The sequence below is a fragment of the Brachionichthys hirsutus genome, unplaced genomic scaffold (genome assembly GCF_040956055.1).
Source record: "Brachionichthys hirsutus isolate HB-005 unplaced genomic scaffold, CSIRO-AGI_Bhir_v1 contig_1018, whole genome shotgun sequence".
Taxonomy (NCBI): domain Eukaryota; kingdom Metazoa; phylum Chordata; class Actinopteri; order Lophiiformes; family Brachionichthyidae; genus Brachionichthys; species Brachionichthys hirsutus.
Window position 1 is genome coordinate 20,001 of NW_027180482.1, and position 23,717 is coordinate 43,717.

The 23,717-nt window shown below is 45.1% G+C and overlaps 2 protein-coding genes and 1 non-coding gene across 4 annotated transcripts; all 3 read left to right on the forward strand.

The window, feature by feature from the left end:
• Positions 1-1,183: 1,183 nt before the first annotated feature.
• On the forward strand, positions 1,184-5,910 carry LOC137915367 (eukaryotic translation initiation factor 3 subunit K). Of its 2 annotated transcripts, none has more exons than XM_068758705.1 (8): positions 1,184-1,341; positions 2,028-2,126; positions 2,323-2,443; positions 2,594-2,671; positions 4,783-4,849; positions 5,024-5,101; positions 5,187-5,312; positions 5,830-5,910. In XM_068758705.1, exons 1-8 carry the CDS (start codon positions 1,280-1,282, stop codon positions 5,859-5,861), a joined length of 663 nt encoding a protein of 220 aa, XP_068614806.1. In that variant the 5' UTR covers positions 1,184-1,279; the 3' UTR covers positions 5,862-5,910. The 2 variants fall into 2 exon arrangements, with proteins under 2 accessions (XP_068614806.1, XP_068614807.1); XM_068758706.1 differs by having other exon boundaries at positions 2,597-2,671.
• Positions 5,911-6,381: 471 nt separating this feature from the next.
• LOC137915366 (calpain-9-like) lies at positions 6,382-23,061 on the forward strand. Its single transcript, XM_068758704.1, has 20 exons — positions 6,382-6,825; positions 9,151-9,220; positions 9,700-9,818; positions 10,040-10,173; positions 12,997-13,168; positions 13,367-13,438; positions 13,607-13,698; positions 13,821-13,895; positions 14,192-14,352; positions 16,538-16,695; positions 16,865-17,073; positions 17,220-17,262; positions 18,141-18,218; positions 18,490-18,550; positions 19,091-19,155; positions 19,912-19,980; positions 20,109-20,187; positions 21,280-21,396; positions 22,054-22,112; positions 22,250-23,061. The coding sequence occupies exons 1-20, from the start codon at positions 6,580-6,582 to the stop codon at positions 22,274-22,276; spliced, it is 2,106 nt and encodes a 701-aa protein (XP_068614805.1). The 5' UTR covers positions 6,382-6,579; the 3' UTR covers positions 22,277-23,061.
• trnak-uuu (transfer RNA lysine (anticodon UUU)) lies at positions 19,309-19,381 on the forward strand. Its single transcript has one exon. It is a non-coding gene; the product is annotated as a tRNA-Lys (tRNA).
• Positions 23,062-23,717: the final 656 nt, after the last annotated feature.

A 23,717-nucleotide genomic window follows, 5' to 3' on the forward strand; every position in this document is an offset into this window, starting at 1 on the left:
GGGTGTCTGTGTGTGTGTGTGTGTGTGTGTGTGTGTGTAGGGGTGTGTGTAGGTGTGTGTGTGTGTGTGTGTGTTTCCACTCATCTTCCTGTTAGAAAGGAACACTTTGAGTAAAGTAATCCGTCCTGCTAACACCCGAAAACTTGTGTATTATTATTGTTACAGTTTTTTATTGGTGGGGAGTCTTTGTCCCAGGGGGAGGAGTTTAAGTATCTTGGGTGAGGGAAGGATGGAGCGCCCCCCTGGACGCCTCCCGGGGGACGTGTTCCGGGCATGTCCCACCGGGAGGAGGCCTCGGGGACGACATTCTGAAGATAAAGATCCACGAAGCAGCTGGAGGTCAGCGATTGATTAAAACGTTAAGAAGGGGTGAAAAGAACAAACTGAACGAACGCAACCGTTGTCGTCACGGCACAATTTCATCTTCGTCATTTGACCTTATCGTTCTTCATCCCGCTGTCTGCCTGCCTCAGTCGCATTTCCATCACGGGGCTCACAAACATTTGTCATTTGTCCACTACAGAGGACATTTGTCCATAACAGAGGACATGCTAACTGGCTGAGCTCTGGGTCTCAGGAGGATACATATTGTTATTTGTCTCCTCGCGATGGTGACATCCTTTGCTGTGCAGTTTGTAACTTTGTGAATAGTAATAACATTATTTACAGTAACTGCCCTCTACCGGCAAAAACGAGGAGCTGCAACACCTAAAAGTCGTCAAATATATCAATGAAAAAATATTAACATATTAAAACTTCCGGACTTTCAAAAAACACCTCCCGGCCACCGTACTTCCTGCTTGATGATGTTGACGTTTGTAAAGTTTATCGCCCTCTCGTGGCCACAACGTGACAATGCAGTATATTGAATAGTCACATTCACGTCTGTGACGCCTCAATAACATCGATTACTTCCGGTAAATACTTTCAAAATATAGAGATAAAAACTGAACACGCCGAAAATAAATTACATTTGATTAAAGTCTACCTTTACGATGTGCCAAATGAAGGTTTTGTGTAGAAATAGCGGTGTCACTGTTTCATTAAAGTTAACAGACTTCTGCATTCCTAATGACCGTCAACCTTTATTTTTTACAAACATTCTACTTCCGTAGTGGTCCCACTAATAAACGGTCCGTACATTTTCCGGTGCGTCTGTGCGTCGTTCCTTCCGGTCGGTCCATTTTCTCCCTCCGCTCGCTATTTTGGCTACTCTTTAGCCCACGTGTGATCTTAAGTCGGTTTTCACTTTCAAGTATTATTGAAAAGTTTTTATAAAATGTCGTCGCCTATCGAGCAGATGAGAGCGAACGTGGGTAAACTCCTGAGAGGAATCGATAGGTATGGATGACGCTCTCGACAAGTAGATAATCTGACGAGCAGGCTAACGATAGTTTAGCATGTTTGCTAACGTCGTGAACGTTTGTCTGCGTAAATCATCGTCGGGCCATTAATAAATGCGTTCCGCACCATCCATAAAGTTCATGTGTTGTTGTGGAGCTGATGCCAGTTTGACCATTATTTATTTGCGGACAGATAAATACAATTAAAGTAAACGCGTGTCTTTATTTACACAGCAGCTGTGGCTGAATGTCAAGTGTCCCCATTTAAGATCGCCTTACATTTTTTCATGCTTTTATATCGTTAAAACATTGTGTTAAAGGCGCATTTTCTGAAGGTTGTGTTGCATTTACTTGACAAGAAATTATATGCAAACTGTATATTAAAACGGGATAACATACGTCATGTTTTCATCTAGACGAGAAATGACAAATCTTTATTAGCTGTTTTAAACCTTACAGAAAAGTCTCCACAAAAAGTACTCTGTTACCCAAAACACTTCTAATCGACGAGTCCAGTTTAAAGTCATCTCGGATTACTATAATTAAAGCCTCTTTTTACAAAAAATGTGATTACATTCTTCAAAACGAGTGTTTTCATAAGAATGCAGAATATCGTAGGTCGTTTGATGCAGAGCGCTGAGCCGTCTGCGCTTTATTCACGTGTTCTGACCGTTTGTCTCTCAGGTACAACCCAGAAAACCTTGCGACGTTGGAGCGCTACGTGGAGACGCAAGCTAAAGAGAACGCGTACGACCTGGAGGCCAACCTGGCTGTTCTCAAGCTGTAAGCGATGCCGCCGCCGTGTGGAGGAACGCCAGCCGGGAGCGGCGTGTCGTTAATCAGGCCGTGGAAGTAGCTAACAGGATGCTCTTCGTTGTTCGGCTAGCTGACGTGTTTCTCACTGGATTCATGATAGTTTTTAAATGCTAAGTGCTTCTGCGTGGAATTAGAAGTTGCGTCTTGAAATCCCCGTCTGCAGGTACCAGTTCAACCCGGCGTACTTCCAGACACAAGTGACCTCACAGATTCTGCTGAAGGCTCTGACTAACCTGCCGCACACCGACTTCACGCTCTGCAAGTGCATGATCGACCAGACTCACGTATCCCTCCGGTGCCGCTGCGCGATGGCAGCCCCCGGCGATGTCCCCTTGTGAAAAAGTTTGTGTCATTGCCAGAGTTGCTGTGTGTGTGTGTTGGGGGGGGGGGCTCTGTCTCGGGGTCGGGGGTGCCTTTCCTTGACTACAGTGCCGCAGCTAGAGGAACGCCCCATCAGACAGATCCTCTACCTGGGGAACCTTCTGGAGACGTGCCACTTCCAGAGCTTCTGGGTGATGCGCACGCACACACACACACACACACGGGATAAATCAGTATGCTATTTATTTTGCTCAGTAACATATCACCAGGGACTAAGACCAGAGCTGGATCCGGTTTTTATTCCTCCTCCTCTCAACCCCCACGACGTTCCTCGTGTGCTTTTTGTTCCGGCGCGTCTCACACGCTGTCTCTAAGCCGACGCTGTCTCTAAGCCGACGCTGTCTCTAAGCCGACGCTGTCTCTACGCCGACGCTGTCTCTAAGCCGACGCTGTCTCTAAGCCGACGCTGTCTCTACGCCGACGCTGTCTCTACGCCGACGCTGTCTCTAAGCCGACGCTGTCTCTAAGCCGACGCTGTCTCTACGCCGACGCTGTCTCTAAGCCGACGCTGTCTCTACGCCGACGCTGTCTCTACGCCGACGCTGTCTCTACGCCGACGCTGTCTCTACGCCGACGCTGTCTCTACGCCGACGCTGTCTCTAAGCCGACGCTGTCTCTAAGCCGACGCTGTCTCTAAGCCGACGCTGTCTCTAAGCCGACGCTGTCTCTACGCCGACGCTGTCTCTAAGCCGACGCTGTCTCTACGCCGACGCTGTCTCTACGCCGACGCTGTCTCTACGCCGACGCTGTCTCTACGCCGACGCTGTCTCTACGCTGATGCTATCTCTACGCCAGGGGTCCCCAAACTACGGCCCGCGGGCCAGATACGGCCCGCCTCCACGTTTGAACCGGCCCCCTGAACAATACCAGAGCAAAAAAAAAAAAAATCGTTTTTTTTTTTTTTTCCCCCCCCATACAACGTGAGTAGCCGGTGGGGGATCAATAATGGTATTCGATGCATTTAAGAGGGGTTTGTAGCATAGATGTCAAATTCACCTTGTGAGAAACTGTATCCTCTTGCTCTGTTAAATATAAATACTTTTTGGTAAACTACTGCATGCTATTGCGAGAATAGTTCCTGGGTCACGTAACCGGGAACAACCACTTGGGTAGCTTTAAATCTCAGGTAGTAGGAAGTAGGTGGGAGACGTGAGGGACACGCAATCAATTGAGGCTGCAGGTAGGATTTTTGCCTCGTTTTTCCATGACTGTTAATATGCCAACTATCGATCTGCATTGCTGACTCGTTAACTCAGAGGAGCTGACTGTCGGTGCCGGGCTGTGTGAACGAGAGAGAAAAACGGAATGGCTGAGTCTGTGCCAACAATAGCATTTCTCACTAAATGGTCCGGAACCCCCGACTTCCTGCTCTGTCCGGGTTGGTAGGAGGCTCTTGCAGCCGACCCTTGACCTTTCTCCACACGCACCCTGTTTTTCTGTATGGTTCCTCCATCATACAGTAGCGGGCCATATGAACTGTTTCTAAACTGCGAGTTACCCCATGTGCGCATCGTGCTGATGCGTGCAAGGAACGACAACGATCCTGTGCGTTCCCTGTTTGTGGACCGTAGGACATGAACTGTCCAATTCAGGAGCTGATTTCATTGTAAATGTTGAGATTTGGTAAATTAAGTGTTTGCACTGAATGGCCATTCAAATCAAATGTCATTGTAGACTTCTTGTTCTTGTCCACTAAACTGAATTTAAGGTACTGAAACAGTTTCTGCTTCCTCTCTCTCAGCGAACGATGGTCTTCTGACCTGGCCCATATTTATTGTCGTCATTATGGCATGATTAATGTTGCATTGATTAAGTGTGAATTATCATGTTCCTGTGCAGAGTACAGGCTACAGGTCATTAATTCGAGAGTGGAGAATATATTAATATTATGAAGAAAAGCATTCTTCCTTTCGTTTGGGACAATTTTAATGATGATCACATATGACCAGAAAGTTAATGTTCCATTGACGTTTTTCTGTGACGAACCCGGAAAGGGTTATTAATAACACTATTTATTCTATTAATAGTGTTATTATTTATGTCCTGACTTTTTTTCTGTGAAGAAAGGGTTATTTGGTGGCTGTTTGGAAAACAATAAATATTGAGGCACCCCTGCCATCGTCACACTGTTCCTGTACAAACTGACCCCGGCCCCCCATCAGAGAAGGGAAACGTTATGTGGCCCTCACAGGAAAAAGTTTGGGGACCCCTGCTCTACGCTGACGCTATCTCTTCCTGACAGACGAGTCTCGAGGAGAACAGGGAGCTCATTGATGGCATCACTGGCTTCGAGGACTCTGTTCGCAAGTGTGAGTATCGCCGTCCGTCTTGGCCGTGGACGGATACGAGGAGGACGCTTCTCTGAACGTTCTCTGGAAGCTAACGGGAATCGGCCGAACCCGAACTGGAGCGACGATCAATGAATGGAGTCCTTAGGAAAACGTAACCGACCTTGTGAGCATTGCCGACCGTTTATTTTTCAGTCATCTGTCACGTTGTGGGAATCACCTACCAGACCATCGAGCGCCGGCTACTGGCTGAGATGCTGGGAGACCCGCTGGGTACGACCTTTGACCTGCTGGGGAGGCTGGGGAGCAGGTGCTGCTTCTCCGTCTCTGAGCCCCTCTTCTCCGTTCGTTTTTGCAGACACGCAGGTGAAGCTGTGGATGAATAAATATGGCTGGACTGAGGACGAGGAAGGACAGATCTTCATCTTCAACCAGGAGGAGAGCGTCAAACCCAAGAACATCGTGGAGAAAATTGACTTTGAGAGTGAGTCCTTCTAAACACGATGAAGACACGAATCAAACCGCGGTGGCGCTGCAGGCGTCCCCCGTCCCCCGTCCCCTCGTCTGGAGCGTTGACATATTCCGGCTGCCCGTCTAAAGATTCAGCTGTGTCTCCGCCTCCTTTTGACACAACGACGTGCCCCATTTCCGCCTGCTCACCTGTCCCAGGTGTTTTTGGAAGTGCCGATGAAACGGCTTTAGAGTTCAGATCGACCAACTGAAGACCCCCCCCCCCCCTCTTTTTTTAATTGAACATTCTGTATGAAGAGTTTCACCAGAACTTGAGACGGAGGCTTTCCAGGATTGTTTATTTATTAGTATCGGGGGGAAAAAGTACGTCTGTAGTTATAAATCTTTAAATAAGGAGGGAAGTAAATTCTATCCAGAACAAACCGGGCCTCTCTTTTTTAATCTGGAGTCGCTTTCAGAGATTCCTCATGAAGCCGATCGGATGATCTTTACTTTGAGCATCTCGTTTCTCATCCTTTCCCTTTCCACAGGTGTTTCCAGCATCATGGCGACGTCTCAGTGACCGATTCAACCACGTCTCCATCGCTTTCCCAATAAAAGTCATTTATCGATTACAGCCTGACGTGTCTGATTCCGCTTCATGCAGGGCGTTCCTGAAAGGATCGATATTTTCCTGCAGGTTTAATATTTCATAGATGACGGGATGTGTGGATTCATGTGTTGCAAATATTCTGTAAAAAAGTATTGTACTTTTGACTTGATTTCACTCGTGCCTTAAAATGACTGTAGATCAATAGCAGATATTTAAAGCGTCAATAATACATCATAAAAGCTGAGGCTGCCGAGCCCACACCTCGATCAGCTGCCTCAAAATGTCATTACGCAACAAAAATGAGGCACATTTATAAAGAAATCAACGCCATAGTCAGGAAATGTTAAATAAAATATTCACAATAAGAAAATGAAGTCTTATTTAGTCATTAAAATCCACGTTTCTGTCGCGTGGTTCTAATTCCAAACCAGAAAAAGAATCTCATTCATTTTAATGGGGAACGAGGGATTCTAAAAGGTTTCACCTTTACTGGTTTATTCTGGGATGGATCCGGGATACCTGCAGCCTGGGCTCTGCACCTTTCCTGTTTATTCAAACCGACATCTGGGAGTGGCTCGATTCCCACTCAGGTGAGCATCTTGCAAGGGGCGTGGCCTCCGTGTTGCTACCTGTTTGAAGACAACAAAGCAACACACCTGACGTTGTGAAGTCTCGCGCTCGACCCGACATGATCAAGTCCTGGAGCGTCTCGTCTGAAGGCTCCCTGCCGACCGACGATGACGTGGACTCGGTCTGCTCCGACGAGCTGCTCGGGTCTCAGTCCCGCCGCTGGCTGGCGGACCTGCTGTCCGCCGACATGCCCCCGGAGAGCGTGGACGTGCACGCCGTGGGCCGGGACGGACTGTTCGTGGACTTCCACTTCCCGCTGGGAGAGCTGGAGCTGCAAACCAGGGTCAAGTGGAAACGACCCAAAGTAAGAGATGGGGAGGAGATCAAAAGCTCCGTCTGCCTCAGTGACGTAGATCAAAAGCTCCGTTTGCCTCAGTGACGTAGATCTGAAGCTCCGTTTGCCTCAGTGACGTAGATCTAAAGCTCCGTTTGGCTCAGTGACGTAGATCTGAAGCTCCGTTTGGCTCAGTGACGTAGATCTGAAGCTCCGTTTGCCTCAGTGACGTAGATCTGAAGCTCCGTTTGCCTCAGTGACGTAGATCTGAAGCTCCGTTTGCCTCAGTGACGCAGATCAAAAGCTCCGTTTGGCTCAGTGACGTAGATCAAAAGCTCCGTTTGGCTCAGTGACGTAGATCAAAAGCTCCTTTTGGCTCAGTGACGTAGATCAAAAGCTCCGTTTGGCTCAGTGACGTAGATCTAAAGCTCCGTTTGGCTCAGTGACGTAGATCAAAAGCTCCGTCTGCCTCAGTGACGTAGATCTAAAGCTCCGTTTGGCTCAGTGACGTAGATCAAAAGCTCCGTTTGGCTCAGTGACGTAGATCTAAAGCTCCGTTTGCCTCAGTGACGTAGATCTAAAGCTCCGTTTGGCTCCGTTTGGCTCAGTGACGTAGATCAAAAGCTCCGTTTGGCTCAGTGACGTAGATCTAAAGCTCCGTTTGCCTCAGTGACGTAGATCTAAAGCTCCGTTTGGCTCAGTGACGTAGATCAAAAGCTCCGTCTGCCTCAGTGACGTAGATCTGAAGCTCCGTTTGGCTCAGTGACGTAGATCAAAAGCTCCGTTTGGCTCAGTGACGTAGATCTAAAGCTCCGTTTGCCTCAGTGACGTAGATCTAAAGCTCCGTTTGCCTCAGTGACGTAGATCTAAAGCTCCGTTTGCCTCAGTGACGTAGATCTGAGGCTCCGTTTGCCTCAGTGACGTAGATCTGAGGCTCCGTCTGCCTCAGTGACGTAGATCTAAAGCTCCGTTTGCCTCAGTGACATAGATCTGAAGCTCCGTTTGCCTCAGTGACGTAGCGAAACAATTATTTTTATAAGGAAAGCTTGGTCTGTGAACCAGATGCAGCCATCAAAAGAGCCACATCTGGCTCCCGAGCCATAGGTTCCTGACCCCTGCTCTAGAGGGATGTAGTGCTGCGCAGGGTCTGACAGGGGCAGGAGAGATAAAGGCTGCTGCCGGTTTGCAGGCCTTCCTATGTCAGACAAAGGAAGGCGTCTCGACATAAGTCCGATCCTCTGTTCCCAGGCCTGTGAACTATCCACTGTTATTTTAATGTTGCTTAATTTCATTGCATCACCGTCTTTAATGACAATAAAGTACTATTCTATTCTATTCTATACTCCCCCTGCTGGTGGAAACTAAACGTTGCAGGCAGCACGTTGGACGAGTTGCAGATGCAGCAGAATGGAACTGGCTGGACTGCAGCTGTTCAAGTCTGTTACAAACAATGACATCTGACATTTAGATAATCACTACCTTTTATTATAATTTGTTACCATGACTACTGGAGGGTTCTGAATCATCATGCAGACCTTTATGTGATATTTTTTGTAATTTGACACCTTGCTAAATGGGCTGTCCTTATGTACCGATCCGGTTTAACTGGTACTGCTGACTGCTCCTCATTACTACAATCACACATGCGTCGCTGGGTCTGGAAGGGAACATTACCTGGTTTATTTTTGGCTCTTCTTCCTCATAATGTGTTGGAAAAAGTAAATTCCCACTGATCTGACTGAACGTTGTTGTAATCTGACTCCAGGCTGTAGACGTCCTCCTCAATGTGAACATTTTGATCAAGCAAACTTCAGACAAATCAAAATACCGACCCAAATATAACACATATCTTCCATCTTATCTCCAGTAAGAGTAATCATGAAGACACCTGTCCTTGTAACTAGTAAGAACAGGTGTGTGGAAATGCATTGAGGACATGCTGAGGACATGAATCCTGTGTTCATGGTCCCAGGTGGATGGCACAGACAGAGTACACACCCCGTGTATTAAAGGTGTAGTTCTCCATGAGTTCATTTCAATCCAAAGCCTTTTCAAGAATAATTAATTGGACAATTAAGTTAAGTAAATAGCACATCGGGCACAAACGTGTCTGAGAGTGTTGACTTGGCTAATTAGGTGTGTTCCTTCACAACGGCATGTTTAGCCATGTTTACACCAAACGCTAGCTGATCTTTAATATCTGGCTTCCACTCCCTTTGAAACTATGCTGACCAAACACAATGAAATCCTGTTATGTTTATCATTGTCTAACCGTTTCTCTCCTTTCTATTCTATTACCCCCCCCCCCCCCCCTCCCTTTATTGAACCAATCATCAAACTCCCTGCTGATCCCAGGAAATCTGCTCGTCCCCTCAGTTCGTAGCAGACGGAGCGACGCGCCTGGACATCCGCCAGGGAAGGCTTAGTAAGTAGGCAACCATGGCGAGTTTACCAAGCTGTGTTCACAACATGAGCCTCCTTATGAAGGAGGACAACGCCCTTCGCCTTATGCCTGGACTTCTCTATTGAAGGAATTGAGAATGTCTCTGGTACAGCTCGTTGAATAATCTGCACCTACCACAGATCCATCAACAGAGCATAACCCGGCTGGCCGTTGGGTCCACCTGACCAGTTCTCTGACCGCTGTTCTGATCCACACCATGTGATCAAGTAGTCTCTTCACCCGAAGACGCTTAAACACCCGCTACATCCAATGTCATGTCATGTGATATCGTCTGATTGCATACGCCACGAATCAAGCACCTGGTGAATAATGGCGTGCGGAAAAGAAAACGCCACAGAAGATTCACCAAAGTGTGGCAAAAGACGTTCTGTCGCAACGCAGACTGTAAAAGAAGCATCTTCTTGATAATCTGACCGACTTCTCAAACCTTCTTTACCCAGACGACTGCTGGCTGCTTTCTGCTATTGCGTCGCTCTCTTTGCATCACTCGCTGCTCAAGAAGGTCATGCCTGCAGGACAGACGTTCGAAGAAGGATACAACGGCTGCTTCACCTTCAGAGTAATACCCGAACAATACCCAGCATGCAGCAGTCGCACGCAAATGCCATTTTATTGAAGGTCTTAAAAGATCAATAAATGTACATGTTCAAATGTTAAAACACTGCAGAGAACGTCTTGTACGTTTGAACACTTAAATGTACCTTTCATAAAGATAAATATTTTAATATATATATATAGATGATATAAGCTTTTAATAAACACTCCTCTTTCTTGCTCTAGTTCTGGCAGTACGGTCAGTGGGAGGAGGTGAAGATAGACGACTTGCTGCCGACTCGGGACGACGACCTGCTGTACCTCAGCTCCCCCGTTCGACACGAGTTCTGGAGCGCTCTGCTGGAGAAGGCCTACGCCAAGTGAGTTCCTGTTCCTGTTCAGCAACATTGTGGGGGCTCGCCCGCCTTATGTGGGTTAAGTGCAAGTATCCATGTAAATCAGGAATATCTGGGTTGTAGACTTTGTAAAGGTTTGGGTAAGTTTAGATTTTGGTTAAGATAAGGGGTTAGTGTTGGTCAAGTCGTGGTTAAGGTCACGGTAGCGTGATCATGGGTAAATCATCTTTTTACAATACTGCCCCCCAATGGTGGAACTGTTTGACTCCTGCCCTCAAAACATGCACCTCTTTGGCCTCCTTCAAAACGGCCCTAAAGAGACACCTTTCAGGGGGACAGAAACGGAGATAGTCATCACGACTCTCTCCAGATCAACCCCCCCCTCCACCCCCTTTTTTGTCCAGCAACGTTGCACATATTACGTGTCTTTTTAATTTATTGTAATTTATTGTTATTTTGCATCAATTGAGTAATTTAATATTCGTTTTATTTGTATTGTTAAATGTCGATGATTTATGTACGAAGGACTTTCAACGGAAACAAGACCGCAAGGGCTTTTTAGAAATGCTCCTCTTAGACAGGATGTTTGACTGTATTTGTACTGAAATACATGCTACTGTGTGACTGTATTTGTACTGTAATACATGCTACTGTTTGACTGTACTTGTACCCTAACATTCTATCTAATAAATATATTCATCATCATCATCATACTCCAAATAACCATTCTAGACCAATACTGTATCCTAATAGCTGAAAGAATAATGTGGAATAATGAGTTCTTCAGACTTGAGACATGCTGGATTTCAGATTTAAGACGACTGGATTTAACATATCCGTGTGATGCTGAAAGCTAGAAGCTGTTAGCATACAAGTTTGTAATCACAGGCCACTCCTGCACTTCCTTAAATGATAATTTATTAATTATTGATAATTAATATTTGGCCACAGGATATTTCTCTGATATCCCCCCAATAAAATGTGTTTTACTGTCTAAGTATCCATCTAACGAGAATGTGTTTTTTCCAGCCCAACTCTTTTTGCATTGATTCAGACGCACTGATTTTATTTCTCATCTGTTCAGATGCAGCTTTACTTGGTAAACTTAACGGCTCATCTTTAGTCGTTTTCACACCTGGCCAAGCGGACTCGGTTCGATTGAGGAGCTGAAAGTCGCAACATTGTTGTGTTTATCACTAGTTTCTGTTCTGCTTTCACGCTGTGGTTTTAAAGCGAACTGAACTTTCTGAGCAGCATCACATGGTTGAAAGAGGCGCTCATCGATTGGACAAAGTAGGAGGGGAAGTCCCTCCCTCTCCCATGTTTGTTTTGGTTTGGCATGAGCGCTGTACTTCCTCTACCCTAGATGCACTGCGTATAGCGTTACTACGTACATTTGGTCCAGTGAGCTTTAACATTGCATACGAACCGAACCAGGGTTCACTTGCAAGCGAACCGAGACCCACATTTTCAGGCGGACCGGAGTTCGCTTGTTTGATCCGCACAAGGGTTCGGATGAGCTTTCAAACAAAGCAGACTATCCGAGGAAACAAACTCTGGTCCATTTCAAGTGGACCAAACCGCTCTGGTGTGAAAGCGACTTTCGTCTACGAATGGAATAGAATAGAAAATACTTTATTGCCATACGTCGCAGTACAGGTACATTGGAGTTCTTGTGCATCTCTGAGTCATCTTTAAGAAGGCAAACAAATACAAGGCAAAGACGAGAAGATATCTATCGCTCATCCCAATCTTTGATCAGGTCATCCACATACATAATGGTAAACACTGGGAGCTCCACCACCTGTGGCCCGTCTGTGACAGAGTCCAGAAAACGGTTACAGGTGGATGTTTGTGGTTTCGGGTTCGCCAGCTTGGCAGTCACTGATTGGCCTGATTGTATGAGAGGTGGAGCTGTAGTCCAGGAGCTTTGTCTGTACATCCAGAATGTGTTGTGAGAGTCCAGCTGTTACATGATGGACTGAAGTGCCCATATTACTGATCTATTGAAGCGGATCCACTGTGTCTGGAACCATCAGGACTTTTGGTGCCACACGTTCGGGTCCAACTATCCTCCAGGGTTTCATCAATGATGGTTTACATTGTTCATGTTCATTTTCTAACCGCTTAATCCGCTGTCGGGTCGCGGGCCAAGCTGGAGCCAATCCCAGCAGTCAATGGGCGAGAGGCGGGGGACACCCTGGACAAGCCGCCAGTTCATCGCAGGGCAACACAGAGACATACAACCAGCCACACACACACTCACACCTACGGACAATTTAGCGTCACCAATCAGCCTAAGCTGCATGTCTTTGGTGGCGGGAGGAAGCCGGAGAACCCGGAGAGAACCCACGCAGGCACGGGGAGAACATGCAAACTCCTCACAGAATGGCCACAAGAGACGAACCTGCGACCATCTTGCTGTGAGGCAACAGTGCTTACCACTGCGCCACCGAGCCGCCCTGGTTTACATTGTGTTATTTGTATTTGACACGTATAATTTAAATATAATGTCATGGACTTTTTTAGTGCCTAATAACTAGAGTTGGACATCGTCTGGATTTCACGGATTCTGAGTCCGATCCTTCCATACGGATATCCATACACTATATTTTAATAGTGATTCTGACTCTGTTCTCTCTCACCTCCAAGTACCACATTTCCTCTCTAATCTCAACAGCAATCCCTCGTATATATATGACATCACCTTCACACTGGAAAGTACTGGAAGAGTTTAATAATATTTGTCTTGCTTTTTTTTTTTTTTTTTATCTCCTGGAAAATTCATGAAATTGTCCGTTTTCACCGGTAACCTAATGACTTTGCCCTCCCACATTTTTGTCCCAGGGTGAAAGGTGGCTACAGAGCTCTGGACATGGGCTATCCTCATGAGGCCATGGTTGACATGACCGGTGGGGTGGCAGAGGTTTTGAAAGTCGCCTCTCTTCCCAGAGACCTGTCAGTCTTCCTCAGAGGCCTGCTGGCTAAAGGAGCTCTCATCAACTGTGCCAACTGTGAGGTAAAGGGAGGAGCTTACTAATGGTATGAAAGGGAGTTGACTTGTCAGGTCTAGTTTACACACCTGGACCTCCTGGGAAAAAGTGAAGCAGAGCACATTCAGATTGATTTGGTCTGGGTGATGAGTCACACGAGTAAGCATTGGGAGTTCTTCTTTCCTGACTGTGGGCGGACGTTTGTTTCGTTTCTCTCTCTGCAGGGTCCTTTGGAACAAAAGAGTGAAATGGGGATCATGTTCAGACATGCCTACTCTCTGACAGCAGTCGAGAAGGTAAGTCACAGAGATTCTTTTCAGCATGCTAACATTGCTGTATAACGCGATTGGAAATATCCACCAATGAATGAGTAGTTATTTGCTTCTCTTAAAATATCCGTCACTGCACTACATGCACGTCAGAGTAGCAGCAAACTGCTAAAACGGTCTTTGCTCCTCCTCCAGGTGAAGACGACAAATGGCACTGCAGATTTGTTGCGAATCCTCAACCCGTGGGGCAACACAGAGTGGGAGGGGCCCTGGGGCGACTTGAAATCGTGGGTTCACTCATACAGGAAACGGCTGCTTTATAATTGTTAAATGAGAGTGCATTAATTGAGAGAACCATCATTAACTTCTTGCAATAATAAATATCTTACATATCCATCCCTCCATCCAGTCCAGAGTGGAACACAGTAAGCACCGAGGAGCAGAAAAGGCTGGACAGAGTGCGGCGCGAGGACGGGGAATTCTGGTGAGTTTCATACACCACTGTTGACACTGGACCTCGGTACTTTCACTAAAGAAACCAAAATAAAACACTTAATCACAGTGGGAATGGCAAGGGAAAACATTTCTTCATCTCACAAGACATTTTATTCTGTAATTCATTGCAGGAAATGCAGGTTTCCTTACGAATCAGGGAGTAGAAAGAAATCACAAATGCGATGTGTGTAGAGTTTTCATCGTTTAAGGGTCTCGTCAGTCATGTATCGTTAGCGCGTCGTGGTCGGACTGGCCTGCTAACTGACCAGCTTCTCCCTCCACCAGGATGGCAGTGTCAGACTTCCGAATGAATTTTGGGATTATGGAGGTTTGCCACTTGACTGACACTTTTTGCAACTCAGTCGTATGCGTGCTACCGTGGTCGTGTGCAATGCATCATGGGAACTGGGTGCCGAGCATCACAGCAGGAGGCTCTCCTAAAGGCGGTAAGAAACACGATGAGAAACGGATGCATTGATCTGTTTGCTCCATAAACCCTTGGGCTAAATGTCACCATGGTAACCTCAGCATCACATTAGCATAACAAGCCTCTTTGGCCCCATTAGCTGTCCTGATTAACGTTGTGTTTACTTTATACCACCGACAACGCGAGATTCCTTCGTTCCATTTGAGACAAGTTGAAGGAATTATAGTTAAGCTTGTATAACAGCTTTTATTTCAAATTGCATGTCTGTATTCCACTTGTGTCTCCACGTCTATGAACATCACAGATAAGTTTAAAGGTCCCATGTAATGAAAAACGTCACTTTTCCTGTGTTTCTACACTATTCTGGTGATTTTGGGTCCTGATCAACCCAAAACAAAATAAACCATCCATCAATCCTTCGTAGTTTGGGGGGTCTGGAACCACCTCCTGAAACACGTCTGGAAGAGAACGCTCCCCTTCTGACGTCAGGAGGGGGAAACGTGCACAAATGTGTGTGCACATGCGTGCGTGTCTGCGCTCTCTCCACCGTCACGGCGACGAGGAAGCTGAGCCGAAAGGAGAAGCTCTCCATTTACCGGTCGATCTTGAGTCGAGGAAGAAGAGCAGATTGGATAAAGTTTATTTCTTGCAGTAATGATCCGGCGAAAATTGTCAAAAATGTTTTTGTGTGTGCTGAAACTTCCCTCATAGTTTACCACGGTAGCGTGCGTACGTGCGTGCTCGCTATGAACGTACTTCTGCTTCCGGGTTTAGAGCGTTTCTGGCAGAGTGGTTTGAGACAGAAATGAGGGACGCTGTCCTGCAGCATCTGTTTGAGACAGAAATGAGGGACGCTGTCCTGCAGCATCTGTTTGAGACAGAAATGAGGGACGCTGTCCTGCAGCATCTGTTTGAGACAGAAATGAGGGACGCTGTCCTGCAGCATCTGTTTGAGACAGAAATGAGGGACGCTGTCCTGCAGCACCTGTTTGAGACAGAAATGAGGGACGCTGTCCTGCAGCATCTGTTTGAGACAGAAATGAGGGACGCTGTCCTGCAGCATCTGTTTGAGACAGAAATGAGGGACGCTGTCCTGCAGCATCTGTTTGAGACAGAAATGAGGGACGCTGTCCTGCAGCATCTGTTTTCTGTTTGGACCAAAGACTGGCACAGATATTTCATATAAGTGTTTACCCTCGCCGAAGAGGAGGCGAGGGTATTGCAGTTGGGTGCGTTTGTCTGTCTGTTTGTCTGTTTGTTCGTCTGTCTGTCCGAGTGCATAACTCAAAAACTAGTAACCCAATCAACTTGAAATTATTACACAAGCAAGGTTCTGTCCGTGGCTCGGTCCTCCCCGAGAATGGCGTTGATCCAGATCTGGATCCAGGTTCTAGAATTCTTTTTACATGATCTGGAATTGTGCCTGTGCTGTAACATGGGAGTATCACTTTAAGAGGAAGGGACACGAATGGCATGATGGGAAAAAGAGTCCAGAAGGTGTCTTGTAGTACGTTCCAGAGCAGCAAGCTAGAGCAGGTTTGGCCCCTCTGATCCGGAAGCCCTGTTTACTGTGTCACAAGATCCAATAGTCTTTTGGAGGCGGGGTCTGCAGTCTCTGATTGTCTTTCTAGTTTGGAACTGCATTAACTTGTGGAAAAAGGGAATAAAATGGGACCTTTTAAGTAGTGCAATGGTGGAAATGATTCCTTTCATTTGTGTGCTGCAGTCTAGAAATGATAGAAATTTTTCAGTGATATTAGTGATTAAATCCAGCACAACTCAAGTTGAGGCAAGTTCATATGTTCGGTGGCTGTAATAACCGTATACGCATTATGGACTGTTGCACCACACGTTTTATTTATCAGTCTGTGGGTGTGGCATAAGCTCAGACTGAGCAACAACCTGACTTCCAGCTATTTGGTAAATCACTTGTTGCAGAAATGATTTACCCTACACATATAAAGTGAGAATTATTACAATGCATTGACAATCTTCTGACAAACATTTCAACTCGTTTCAACTTTGAGATGCATTTCTGATCAAGTTTCAAGATATTTGAAGTCATCAAATTAGTATCGTCCCATTAGTGATTACGATGGAAACATAATGTCCAAATGTATGTTTCTACACACAGTTCTGTTTAGAGTGGAAAGCTGAAGGCAGCGTGTGTGTGTGTGTGTGTGTGTGTGTGTGTGTGTGTCCAGGCTGGTTCTGGCAGAATCCTCAGTTCATCTTTGTCCTGTCGAAGCTGGACAGCGATGAGGACGACTCTCAGAAGAAGTGCTCCTTCATCTTGGCTCTGATGCAGAAGCACCAGAGACGCAGGGGTGCTGAGCTGTGCATAGGCCTGCATATATACAATGTACACTCACACACACACTTGCATGCACGTGCGCACATGCATGCACACGATACACTTTTGATATTTTAAGCATATTTAAACCTGAAAAGCTTGAAAACCTGTGAGTGCACGTTTATGTTGTCCCTGCATTGTACGTTGTAGATGTATTACAGGTGTGCTGTGTCTCCAGGCGCACCCAAAGAGAACCCACCTGTCACCCGAGGACTTGAGCGTTCTTCGCCCGGTTCTCCACAGCGGCAGTTACAGCTCACGTCGGGAGGTCGTTCTTCGCGGCTCCCTCCCACCAGGGAATTACATCATCATCCCTTCAACGTCCGAGCCCAATCAGCAGGGAGAGTTCCTCCTGCGGGTCCTGACGGTGTCGGGCAACACCGCCGCGTGAGTATCAGGTCAATCTGTGGAAGGACAGCGTTTAGGGGTCATCAGTGTCCCACGAGAAGAGTTTGATTCTTCACCATGTTAACGAAGACGTAGAACATACCTGACTTTAGCATATTAGAGTTCTAATGTTTCCTTGTTTCCAGTCCGGCTCCTAAACCAACACCACACGTCTCCTCACTAACACAGGTAAGAAATCAAAGTGAATTTTCCTCATGAGGATCAATACATTTGATCAAAGAATTTGTCCAGTGTAAAGCGTCTTGTTGACGTGGAGGTTTGGCAGCAGGGAGGGGCTCGGACCTTTAGCAGGTTTCATGTATGTTATGTGTTTGACTTTGTGAGAGCCACCAGACATGTTTCAAAGTGATTCCAAAAGGTCAAAAGGTCAAAGCAGGATCACTTTCAAATATGCTCCTTTAGAGGAGTTTGCACCTGAAAAACATCTTGTGTGTTGTTGTGCAGCCGATGAGCACCAGTGTTCCACAAAGCAAAAGCAAGGACTGACATGTTTGACTTGCAGTGTGCCCCCCCCCCCCCCCCACATCATTTATTTCACGTCTCATGAAGGGACATGAAGCTTTATCGGCTTCTGCTTCAATAGTCACATCTCAAACTTTCATCTACACAGATGTTCTCGTGAGAAACGCTTGTTTCATGCATGCGGTCCGTGTAATATATACAGATACTTTAATAGATGTGTACTTTAATAGATGTACTCGTAGTGTGGATTGGGGACCTGGCTTTCGTTCTCTTGAGTCTTGGACACTCCAAAGTGAATGTCAGTGGTTTCGTGTCTCGTTTAGCCTTGTGGTTAAGCTGCTGAAGTGCACCCTCCTCTGGGACAGGCTGTGGCCTGAATGGGGTTTATAAGATGTGAGGATTAAATACTGTTCATTTCAAACTGCCGCGTTACAAGCAGCATTTCCACCCCACCGGCACACGTCCCTCAGTGTTGCTGTAAACTCGATTCTTGAGTTTCAGCCTTTCTGCGAAATGCAATTAGAAATCAATTTCTAAGGCTTTTCTCTTCTTCTGAATTTGGGCTTCACATCTTTTTTTTCCAGCAGCCTACCTTTCCTCACCAAGCTGCTCTTCCTTCGCCCAAATCTACAAAACTGCTGTTTAGGAAGCACTGCAACAAGGTGAGCTATACCGGCACACATCTGGAAGCGGGGCTGAACCTTGACCCACGTTACGGTGCCGCACGCATGCTTCTAACATTTAAAATGGCCGTCTACACCTGCATCATCGCAGAAGTTCAATTAAAACGTGTCGAGGCGCCGTTCTCTGAAATGTCCTGTCGTGTTGCACTCAAAGCAAGCGGGAGCTGTGCTGTTTTGAATGTAGGAAGGAGGAAGAGTAACTTTGAATTATATTGACTTTTAACTACTGTTTCCTGCTTCTTGCCATCAGAAGGGCTTCTGCAGACCAGTGCACTTCCACAAACTGCTGTCTGAGGCCATCAAGGGCGGAGGTCAGTGATGTCCGACTGATTTCATTCACAATATAATTGACTTGTTCCTTCTTGTTTTGTTTTTTGAATATTTCAGATGAAGAATGATCAAATATTATCACAGAACAATATCTGACGGTGTTGAATCATGCTCGGGGTGTTAACGCTGCTTCAACAAGTTAATCATAAACAGAGCTGATCATTCTTCATATTTTCTATCTTCCTCATCTCTTATTTCCTTCCTCTTGGTATTTCATGGCATGTTTTTTTTTCTCCTTGATTTTTAGGGTTATGATGGGGTTTAGCCAACCCTGAAAAAGACCTGCCTTCCTTTGCTAAATTGATATGAATACTTCGTGTGTGTGTGTGTGACTATTTATCCCAGGAGTTCACACCCACTTCTACTTCCCCTCTACCTTCATTTACATAATGTCAGTAGTTATGGCGCTGGCCCCACCCAGGAAGCAGAAAAAAACAAACTTTAGCTTTGATGACATTTGGTGAACACCTTTATATGAATAATACCTTTTACACGTCCATTGGTGGTCTTGTTGTGTTCAGTGTTGGCCGGCAGCGAGAGGTACTTGGCTCTGGAGCACTGCAAGAGCATGGTGGTCCTGGTGGATGTATCCTGAACAGCGGAGACGATAAAACAGGAATGAAATTATTTCACTTCTGGAGGAGAGATGACTTAGGCAAAAATAATAGAGTAAGATGCAAGTTTAGTTCAGACATTGTTAGCTAATTTTAAGGAATGATCACGTTTACTTTTCTCCAGGGCCTGGGTAGCTCAGACGGTAGAGCATCAGACTTTTAATCTGAGGGTCCAGGGTTCAAGTCCCTGTTCAGGCGCTGAGTTTTAAAGTTCCTTCCTTATATGCTGATAAAGGGACTTCCCCTCTAATTAGATTAGTGACCATTTCTCCAAGTTGCATCCCGTTTCTAACCAGAAGTGAACTCTAAAGCGACTCCAAATGGAAGTCCTGAAGTCCACATTAATCATATTCACATATTACTCAGAATAAAAGGAGTGAACTTTGCCCAATAATATTCTGTCTAATAAAAATGTTAGACGTTCATGACAGAATGAAATAAAAAACATCTTCCTCTTGTCTTGTTCTGCATAAGGACAGTTAAGTGGTTGCATGATTTCTCTGACTCGGTGTCGTTGCTATTTAAAGCAACAATTGCCTGATTAAATGTCTGATGCTCTACAGACTGAGCGATCCAGGCCCTGAGACAATGAAAGAGTCCTTCTAGATCTTTGTGTTGAATAACGTCAAGTCCAAGTCTAGGCGACTTTCAACCAACCATTATCCATCTTTCAGAGCTGTCACTGCTGATTTGTCTGGTTGATATTCTTGACCTCAGATTTCCTACAGAGTCAAGGCATTGCTCAGCTAAACTGGCCAGATTTCCAGGCTCTGTGGGAAAAGATCCAGAGGTGGACAGTAAGGCTGCCAACACATCACAACAGTGGCATATATACCGCGTGTGTGTGTGTGTGCGCGCGTGTGTGTGTGTGTGTGTGTGTGTGGATTTCCATGCATTTAGTGTGTTGTATACAATCTCCTGTCAGGACATCTTTCTGGTGTTTGACAAGAACAAAACTCACCACCTGGAGTACCAGGAGGCGGCCCCCGCCCTGAAGGCAGCAGGTAGGAGCTACGGTCGCATTATAGAACTGATGGTTTGAGCACATTTCTCAGCAGCAGTTTAAGCGCAACTGGTTGAAGGAAACCGACCCCACATCTGCCCGGAAAACTACTACTGCCACCAGAGGGAGCCAAACCACCTATCTTTACCTTTAACAAAGGCCATTAATTACCTCCGACGAGGAGGCTGTGTTTTTGCCGGTGCTGGTTTGTTTGTTTGTCTGTCTGTCTGTTAGTAACATAACTCAAAATGTTACGGGCGGAGCTAATGACCTTCTCAGGAAATGTTGGGAATGTTACCAGGAACAGATTATTACATTTCGGTGGTGATCCAGAAGAGATCCTGGATTCTGGATTGCTTTGAAATGTCATTAACATTGCAGTCGATATAACTTCAAAATGTGTTCCTCAATATCTCGGCTGATTATTGACCCGATGTTTATGGAATTTAACAGTCATGTAGGGATGGGGGGGGGGGGGGGGGGGGCCTCTATCTCACCACACATTCAATTCACTCACCAAAAATCATTTATAAAGGGGTTCGATATACGCTATCACAGAAAATGTCTTCTGGATCTGGTCCCGAATGAGATCGGGAAAAATTATGACATTTTAACATTGAAAACTCCATTTGCGAATTAAAAAGTCAAAGTTAAAAATCAACGGCGATTCACGTTTACTTTTCATGGTTGGTGTGTAAAGACATCAAGAACAATTTAGAACCTTTCGATGATGATCCAGATCACCATGAGGATGATGGTGTGAATTTAATTGCAAGGGGAATGAGCTGCTTGGCGGAGGTCTGGGCTCTGTGAGCTCTGTGAGCTCTTATGCTACTCTGGATGCATCAAATGGTATTGAATGAGAAGAAGAATCGTCATTTCTGTGTTGTAATTGGACGAAAATAAAGTTTTGAAATCCAAAACCACAATAAAATATGAAGAACACTTTAAAGTTAAATATAAAAAAAATGGATAAAGAAATCTGCACACAGCTCCACATTTTCACACGAACACGAAGCTGACATGCAACAGGCTCTATAAATGAAATGATTGAATCATCAGATGTCTGTTCTCTGATCTGTTTGTGCTCCAGGCATCATGGTGGATGAATTGATAATGCAACTGGTTGGTCTGAGATACACGGAGCCCGACTTGACCATTAGTTACCCCGGCTTCCTCTACCTGCTGATGAAACTGGAGAGCATGATCCGTAAGGGAGGGGAATATGGGAAGAGGGAGGGGAGTCAATTCCAGCCAGGGGCCTTCCTCTCTCTCAACTCTTGCTCTCTCATCACATGAGTTCTCTGTCACACTATCTAACAAAGGCGATGGCACCCCAACAATATCATGAAATGTCGGCATCCAAAATAAAGTAATTGTATAATCAAATGTATTTTGTTGGCTTTAGCAAAAGCAGTGCAACGGCAGTAATAATTACATTAATGTGAAAAGCATCAAATGTCTACAGGAGAAAGAAAAAGACTGACAGGAAAGAGAAGGGAGCGAAAAGACGGGAGGAGAGTAAGATTAGGCCACCATCAGAAGAGTCAAAACATAAACAGTGGGAAGGCAAGATCAGCCTTTCATTTCAGATACATTTCAGAAAGTAGTTGGACTAAAATGAACATTTTAGTGTCTCGGCGGTTCCGTTTAATTCAATCACTCAGACACAACTTAACCTCCTGGCAGAGTTAACAAACGCTAAGCTTAAATCCCCGTTACATTATTAATGCAGAGCTGAATGAGAGGAAAGTGACATCACGTGGTTTGTCTTGGTTCACATCCCAGCCGCATGGTGGACTCTGGACGAGATGTGAACAGTCCAAAGGTTTCTCGGTTATTTATTTGTTTTCGTCCACTTTTACAGACAAATTCCAAGCGTTCGACGTGGTGGGAATGGACAGCGTGACCGTCAGCTACAGACAGGTGTGACCATCGATCTCCATCTGCACAACACTGACGTCTTTCAACATAGGGAGGAGTGTCTTCATGACTGACAGACAAATGCTCATATTGAGTCAGTTGATTTCTGATGGTGCTTTCTGTTTTCTGATTGGTTCCAGTGGCTACACATGACCATGTACAACTGACCTGACCCGGTTCCCCGAGATCCCTCAGGATTGGCTTTGCTATTTATGTTTTATAGGTTTAATTTTGAAGTGCAGTGTTTGATTTTATTCGCGTATGAAAGAAGGTGTATAGTTGAATCTACACGAGAAGCAAATTGTTTTTGTTTTTTTTGCTGTTATACGTCAAACAGTAACAGTGGAAGCATCCAGGGTTGCTATGATAAAACAAATATATATGTGTATATTTGATTTTATTTGTCACACTTCAAGAAAGTTTTTTCATGAATTAAATTTGCATTTGTCACATGAATCCAACAATTTTGCCAGAACATTTATAATATGTTGTTGATATAATTTCATTGCCACCCATTCATTCTAAATGATCCTTTTATTCTACAGGATGGATAACTTATGTGACTGTTAAATATAAAATCATTTTGAACAAACTTCATTTTGTATTTGTCCCTTAAAAAAGTTTAACTGCCGTTCGAACTCACCTTGCAAATCACGTTCTCAAGGAGGATTCAACAGACGGAAAGAAGATTCAAAAGGTGCATCTACTCATCGTTATTAATAAATACATTTAGTGATGGAGTATTTATAGTTTTACAGACAAAAATGATTATGGACAGCCAGAAAGACAGACATACCACCGACTATGACTGTAATTCATGATTTATTTTAGAACAACATGCTCTGGCCTCAGACACTCACAATTTCAAGGAGCCATTTCCTCCAATTGAAGCTTTATTGCTTTTAATGTTTTCACTTCCTGTCTGATTTCTTGAACATTTATTAAATTCCACATCATGAGCCCCCCCCCCCCCAAGATGTTTACTTACTACTAATAGCAATGTTTATACATGAGCTGTTTTTCTGCTGTGATCCTTGACCAAAGGGATATTTTTCCCTTTGCTGTTGTCTGGTATGTGTAAATATCCGCAGCATTATTCTTCAAAGTGAGAACTGTCACACGTGTGTGTGTGTGTGTGTTTCTATGTGTGCCCAATATCCTGTTGTACTGCTTTTGGGTTTGCATGTTAGAGTCTTACATTCATCTCTTGCCTTTCTATCGGGAATATTGAAATAATTATTCTAAATCCTTTGTCTTGACAGAGCTGTTGGCGCTGCCCCTAAGCACACCATAGCGTAGAAATACATAAATGCTGAATAATACAACAGTATTAGACTACTCTAATTTAGTTAAAATGAATTACTTTTATTTATATCAATGATTACAAACTGTATATTAGTCTGAAAGAGGAAATATACTTTACACACATTTAGCTAGTAGATAGTAGCTAAATGTGTGGTCCCCAGACATGTGGGAGTCTCATACATACACACAAAGACGGAAACAGACACACAAACACAGAAACAGACACACAAAGACAGAAACAGACACACAAACACAGAAACAGACACACAAAGACAGAAACAGACACACAAAGACAGAAACAGA